The sequence below is a fragment of the Gorilla gorilla genome, chromosome 10, assembly GCF_029281585.2.
Source record: "Gorilla gorilla gorilla isolate KB3781 chromosome 10, NHGRI_mGorGor1-v2.1_pri, whole genome shotgun sequence".
NCBI classification, from domain to species: domain Eukaryota; kingdom Metazoa; phylum Chordata; class Mammalia; order Primates; family Hominidae; genus Gorilla; species Gorilla gorilla.
In genome coordinates this window covers 115,570,667-115,577,750 of record NC_073234.2, presented here as the reverse complement: position 1 = coordinate 115,577,750, position 7,084 = coordinate 115,570,667, and the positions used below count along the sequence as shown (strand labels likewise).

General features: G+C 44.3%; 1 protein-coding gene across 1 annotated transcript in view; it reads left to right on the top strand.

The window, feature by feature from the left end:
- The first annotated feature begins 514 nt into the window (after positions 1-514).
- BLTP3B (bridge-like lipid transfer protein family member 3B) overlaps positions 515-7,084 on the top strand; it is a 112,562-nt gene continuing 105,992 nt past the window's right edge. The window contains exon 1 of the mRNA XM_004053733.5: positions 515-834. Coding sequence (XP_004053781.2) covers positions 791-834 — 44 coding nt within the window. The 5' untranslated portion in view covers positions 515-790. The remainder of the gene's footprint in view (positions 835-7,084) is intronic.

Genomic DNA, 7,084 nt, shown 5'->3' with positions numbered 1-7,084 from the left:
AGGAGGGTGGATCATGAGGTCAGAAGTTCGAGACCTACTGGCCCATATGGCGAAACCTCGTCTCTAATAAAAATACAAAAATTAGCCGGCCGTGGTGGTGCGCACCTGTAATCCCAGCTACTCAGGAGGCTGAAGCAGGAGAATCGCTTGAACCCTGGAGGCGAAGGTTGCAATGAGCCGAGATCGTACCAGTGGACTCCAGCCTGGGTGACAGAGCAAGACTCGTCTCAAAAAAAAAAAACAAGCAAAAAAATAAAAAACATTCTGAGGAAATAAGGGAAGTAGGACGTGGAAGGAAAAATCAGCGACGGGTCAGCGATGGAGGCGGGAACAACACCAGCAGAGGGAAGGAGGGAGGATTAAGGCCAAGAAGGTTGGTGTATTGAGAGTCAAGGGCCCTGTGTTGCGAGGGCTAAGAAGAACCCTGGCGCCCATGCCGCAAACCTCCCGCCCCCGCCCAGAGCCCGCCCAGAGCCCGCCCAGAGCCGGCGTTGGCCCCGCCCCGCCTCGTGCCGGCCCCGCCTGGAGCCGCCCCGCCCCCGCCCTCCCCCAAGTCTCTTAGGTGATGCTGCAGCCAAGATGGCGCCCGCGGCGGCCGTGGCGGCCTGAGCGTGATGCTCCGGGTTCTCGGCGGTGGCTGTGGCCTTGGCCGGGGCCTCGGGTCTCTCCCGGTCGTGAGCGATCAGCGCCTCTCCTCCGGCCGGGCTAGCCGGGACAGAGAGGAGACGGCCACGAAGAGAGGAGACAGTGAGCAACAGGACGAGAGCGCGGCGTCTCCAGCCTCGGCACCATGGCCGGGATCATCAAGAAACAAATCCTGAAGCACCTCTCCAGGTCAGTGAGCGCCTCGGTGTCGGCGCCAGTCGGCCTCCGCCCCAGCCCGCACTGGAGTCAGCCTGCGGCTTCGGGGGCGGCGGCGCCTGGCGACTGTGCGGGAGGCGACCTTCGGACTTGCCCGCTCTGGCCGGGGCAGAGGTCGCGGCCCCGGATCTCTTGTCGCCGGCGGCTCCGGGGGCAGGCCTCACGAGTCGGCCCCTGACGCGTCCTCTCCCAGGGCGGGCGCGCGGAGGAGCGCGGAGTGCGGAGCGCGGCGGGCTGGGATCGCTCCCGGCGCGGCGTCTGGGGGCGTCCCCGCTCGGCTCTGTGCGGTACTGAGCGGAGGCTGGAGGTGGCCTGGCGTCACCCAGGTGCCTGGTTAATGTGCTGGGCTCTAGCTCGAGTTCGGTGCTCCTTCCCCTTAGAGCAGAGCGGTTCCGTTAACCGAGGGCTTCTGGCGCAGTGTGGACGCTCAGTGGAGGCTGTGTTCTCAGTGGAACGTTAACCTTGTGATTGTTCTGAATTCCTCCCACCTTGGCGTTCCCGCTCTGTGGCATCAGAGGGTGTGCCTGTTTGCACAGTTAGGATTTGTTTTAGGTAAATAAGCAGAGTTCGCAGCTTTGGCAGGTTCTTTCTGGAGTCCTATGAGACCCACATCATTATTACTGAACATTTTTTTTTTTTGGTTTTTGCTCTTTTTCCTCTGCAACTCTAAAATTCAGGGAGTTAACATCTGTGGTGATTAAACCCAAGACATGTCATTCTCTCCATTTCATAACGCGGTTTTAGTCAGAAACATGACTCAGTAAAGCTGGCAGTTTGTTACTGCTCTTGGCTTCTCTGTGTTTGTCTCAAGACACAGGCTAAATGTAGGCTCTTGTTCCAAGTTGTTACCAGCGAACTCAAAGCCCTTGGTTAGGATCCCTTTCTGTTCGATTTGTAAGTTAATTTTAACTAATTTTGGGAAGACACGGGTATGATTATATACTTGTATAGTAAACATAATTCTTGATTCCCCAGATTGTCTTATACCACAGGTTACATATTGGGAACAGAATTCCTACTTCTGTGATTCAGCAAATATTTTCCTCACTTATAATACTGAATAAGATATAGCACTTTTCTTAAAAGTAGCAAAGTATAGCAGCGTGTGTGTGTGTACATATATATACATATATACATATACATATATACACATATATACACATACATATATATGTGTACTACATATATATGTGTATACACTACACATATATATGTGTATACACTACACATATATATGTGTATATATGTAGTATTTTTTTAGTAGAGACTGGGTTTCACCAGGCCAGGCTGGTCTTGAACTCCCAACCTCAGGTGATCCGCCGTCCTCGGCCTCCCAGAGTGCTGGGATTACAGGTGTGAGCCCCCACGCCCTGCATGAATATGTATTTCTTAATGTTATCACTCATTGGAAAGTTTCTTTTAAAATTATATATATGGCCCAATCTTGAACTATCTTATTTTGGAAAGTTTTATCTATTTTTAATTTATGTCCTCCAGCCTTTCTCATACCCAGCTCCACAAGAAAATACAGATCTGTAGAAAATGATTTGAATGCCTATTTTCTCACTCGTCCAAGGATGATGCTGCATAGCTAGTACCACTCTGGATGCTTGGAAGAAAAGTTAATTCAATCAACAAATAGTGCATTAGAGTTTAATTCTTTTATAGAACTCCATTTGAGAGGGGCTCTTAAAAATTAAGAGCATGCATACCAAAGTATAATAAAAAAATTAAGAACAAAGATGTAATGGCTTACTGCATGAGATAGAAAACACCCATATATTGAAAATTGAGTCCTTAGGGCTAGTTTTTATTTTATTTTTTATTTATATCTTTTTTTTTTTTTTTTTTTTTTTTTGAGACAGAGTCTCACTCTGTTTCCCAGACTGGAGTGCAATGGCATGATCTCGGCTCACCGCAGCCTCTGCCTCCTGGCTTCAATCAATTCTCCTGCCTCAGCCTCGCGAGTAGCTGGGATTACAGGCATGCGCCACCACGCCTGGCTAATTTTGTATTTTTAGTAGAGACAGGGTTTTTCCATGGTGGTTAGGCTGGTCTCAAACTCCCAACCTCAGGTGATCCGCCTGCCTTGGCCTCCCAAAGTGCTGGGATTACAGGTGTGAGCCATCGTGCCTGGCCCTTAGGGTTAGTTTCTAAATCTGTATGATTTGTAATAGCTGTGTGATAAATAGTGTGATGAGGATTTTTTTTTTTTTCAGAGATGAGTTTTTGGGACACTTGAGTTTTCAGTTATTTCATATTTCAAAACATCCTTAACTCAGGTGACTAAAGAGTATCAAATTCTTATTTTTGGTTAATAAGTTAATCTTACTGCTAATTGCTGTCATCTCCTAAGAAAAATAGTTATTCAGAAATCTAAAGGCAGCTCATAATTGACAAAAGAAGGCAGGTGTTGTGATAAATTATAGTTACTCAGGTAGGAATGAACTTTTCAAATTACCTGGTTCAAGTTTAATTTTATAGACTATCCGGTAATGAAGATGTCACTACATTGACCTAGTGGTCTGGGATACAGTAGAATATAGTTTACCAGGAAATAATTGAACATACTACTTTCTAATACTAGACATCACGTGAGGCCTGTGTATGCAACCCATTGCACCTTCTCAAAGGTGACCTTTCCTGACCACAGAGTTTAAAATTGTGAGCCCCCATACTGCCAGTCCTCTTGCTTGCATTATTTTTCTCCGTAGCATTTGTGCTTGTCTGTCATACATATTTATTTCTTTATGTATTTTTGTCTTTCTCCACTTAAATGTAGACTCTACGAGAGCAGGGATTTTTGTCTTCAGGCTGGCATAAAGTAGGTACTCAACAACTATTTGTTGCATGAATGTGGATACATAACATGAATGAGCTTACTTTCTCTTACATTGCTTTTTTTTTTACTGAGGCAAGACTACTGCCAATATTCTTATAGATTTGGGAATGACCAGTTTCCCTGTGGCTTTAGGAGGCAGTGAGTAATTGAATCATTAAATAAATGTGGTGCCTTTGGATCCTGGAAAATAACTAGGAAAATGACCTAGTTCTTACAGGGGTTTATATGAGGGGTCTTCCGGTAAGGAAATAACCCAGTTATTGTATGGGGGGAGGAGTTCTGCCAGTAAGGAGGAAGACTATGAACCAACATGAGAAAGAGCTCTCATTTTTAGCCTTGAGGTTGAAATATAGTGCAGTTGCAAGATTAAAACCATCTTTGCCTGGATGAAGGGACTTGAGAAGCTGGTATGTTGGGAAAGTATGAAAGAGGAATTGTTCTTAAGAGATTAACAGATTCTTTAACTCAATGCTAAACTATTTGAGAACTGTAAATCTATATACTTGTTCCTTGCCTAATTGTTAGTTTGTATTCCAAACATCTCTCCAGTTGTTAATAAAAAGTTTATCTACTTGAAGAATCTGAAATGAGGACAAGGAGGTGTGTTGGTGGGATAGGGGGAGGTTAGAGTAGTGACATTTTTCCAGAGTGAAACAGGAAAAGCTTTTGAAGGAGAAACTGCCCCGATTTTTCAAACTGTAATAGGACTGAATGTATTTTGGGAGGGTTTTCTAGGAGAGTAGTTTTTCACACGGGAATGGAAACTTCTAAAGAAAAGTCGTAACAAATGTGAGAAAGGAAAAGCAGAAGCTGCCTTTCAGCTCAAGACCTTAGTATGTGTGTCTGTGTGTGTGTATGTGTATACACACGTACACACATGTGAACAGGCGCTTGCAAATCGGCAAAGTGGACGTATATTTAATTAAGCCAGGACCTGGAAAGGGGTAGGGAAGTTTTGGATACAGACACTCTCTTCTCCTTCACTCCCTTAGGCTAAGGGCATACTGTGCTCTGCACAAGGTTTCCTGGGAGTGGGAGTTGACTGGGCAGACATTCACCTCACCTCGGTGGAGTCATTGTATAGTTTAAAGCAGCAGTTGTCAACCAGGGTCAGTTTGTCTTGAGGGGACATTTGGCAGTGTCTGGAGATATTTTTAATGGTCAAGACTTGGAGGGGAGGGTAATACTACTGCCATCTAGTGAATAGAGGCCAGGGATGCTGCTAGACATTCTACATTGCACAGCATATTCCCCCACAACACATAATTATTTGCCCAAATGTCAGTAGTTCCGAGATTGAGAAACCAGCTTAAAGTGTACAGGTGTGTGTCGTATGATTGAGCTAGGGTTCTGTGCTAGTAAAGTTGTTTTGCCTGCAAACATCAGAAAGCTGATCTTTTTAAGTAAAAAGGGAAATGTAACAGAAAGCAGAAGAATATCTGAACAACCAAATCAAGGAAAGAACAGGAACCAGCCAGCTCCTAGAATCTCATTGGAAGAGTTCTTGGACCTTCCTCTTAAAGTAGCAGTAGGGTTTTTTAACCTTGGCATCATTGGCATTTTGAAATAGATAGTTCTTTGTTGTGAAGGCTGTTCTGTGCATTGTAGGATGTTTAATGTCTCCAGACATTGCCAAATGTCTCATAGGAGGCAAAATTACTCCTGGTTGGGAGCTACAGCTTTAGAGTACTGGCCTATCTTCCATAATTCCCAGTCTTTGATGTCTCCTGTCAGGTTTCAGAATCCCCTAGAGAGAAGGCCTTTGTGACCCAGTTTTGTCTACCCATGGTTCAATTAGCAATGGCAAAGGGTTGTACAGCAAAAATATGGTAATGGAGAGGGCTATTTTGAGTTAGCCTTGTTGCTCCATTAGTCATCTGTAATAGGCAGTGCACTAAATTAGATTTCCAAGGGCCTCATTTGCTACGTTAAGGAAATTGAACTTTATCCTGGGGGTGAGGAGTGACTACTAATAAAGGTAAGAGGGATATGCTCGTTAAAGCAGTCTTATTTTTGAAGTCTAGGGTTTAGTAGCAATATCTGGGGTGGAAATACGGAGTCTACAAATGGACTCTGAGTAACTTAAGTAGAAAATGGGGTCAGGTGTGGTGGCTCATGCCTGTAATCCAAGCACTTTGGGAGGCCAAGTCAGGCAGATCACTTGAGCCCAGCAGTTTGAGATCAGTCTGGGAAACATGATGAAAACTCTGTCTCTACCCCAAATACAAAAATTAGCCAGTCTCATAACCTGGTCTCAAAAAAGAAAAAAAGAATATTCATTATGGACATTCAGAAGGGTTAAACACGTGCAGGATTTGGTGCCTGAATGGCAAAGTGATGAGAGGGATTAGAGTGCCTCACTTTGTGTTAATGGGATTGGCCACTAGATTGAGGATATATAAGGAAGGGGAGGAGAGGGCAGTAGCTGATAGCCTGGAGAGAAAAGGAAAGAACCATCAAAGGATTGGGAATGCTATCTAGGTGGAAAAGTAATGGAGTAAAGGAATGAGATAATTGGAAGGGTTGGAGATTTTGTCTGAAACTGTCACATTGAAGTTTAAGATTTTAGAAGTGAAGTAGATCTGGTTTAGGAAAAGCTATCTGAGGCTGGGCGCCGTGGCTTATGCCTATAATCCTACCACTTTGGGAGGCTGAGGCGGGTGGATCACCTGAGGTCGGGAGTTCGAGACCAGTCTGACCAACACGGTGAAACCCTGTCTCTACTAAAAATGCAAAATTAGCTGGGTGTGGTGGCGCATGCCTGTAATCCTAGCTACTCGGGAGGCTGAGACAGGAGAATTGCTTGAGCCCGGGAGGTGGAAGTTGCAGTGAGCTGAGATCGGGCCGTTGCACTCCAGCCTGGGCAACAAGAGCGAAACTCCATCTCAAAAAAAATTAAAAAAAGAAGAAAGAAAAGAAAAGCTATCTGATATGGCCATAAAAGTGAGTTGCTGAAGAAAAGTTAAGGTGCATATAATTGGAGATCAATACTGCTAGGTCTAAAATCTTTCCAGTACTGACCATTCCTAAAAGGAAATGCAGTGTAGCTTATTTAGTCTGCCAGACATTATTTTTTCAAATGCTAACTTCACGTCATTACTGATAGGCTAATATTTGTATCATAAACTTTTATGGTAAAGCTCAGTAAATAATTTTTGAGAGTTTATGTATTTAACATTTTTGAGCACATATATATACATGCCACATAGTGGGCATTAGAGATACAAAGATGAGTAAGACATGGCTTCAGTTTGTGGGAAGCTTCAGCGATTCCTATTCTAATATAAGAAGCATGAGTAGGATCACTAACTGTAACCTATTTCTAAATTGGACTACTTGTCTGGCATTGCAGGTGATGTGAAAAAGGAAGAAAAAATAAAA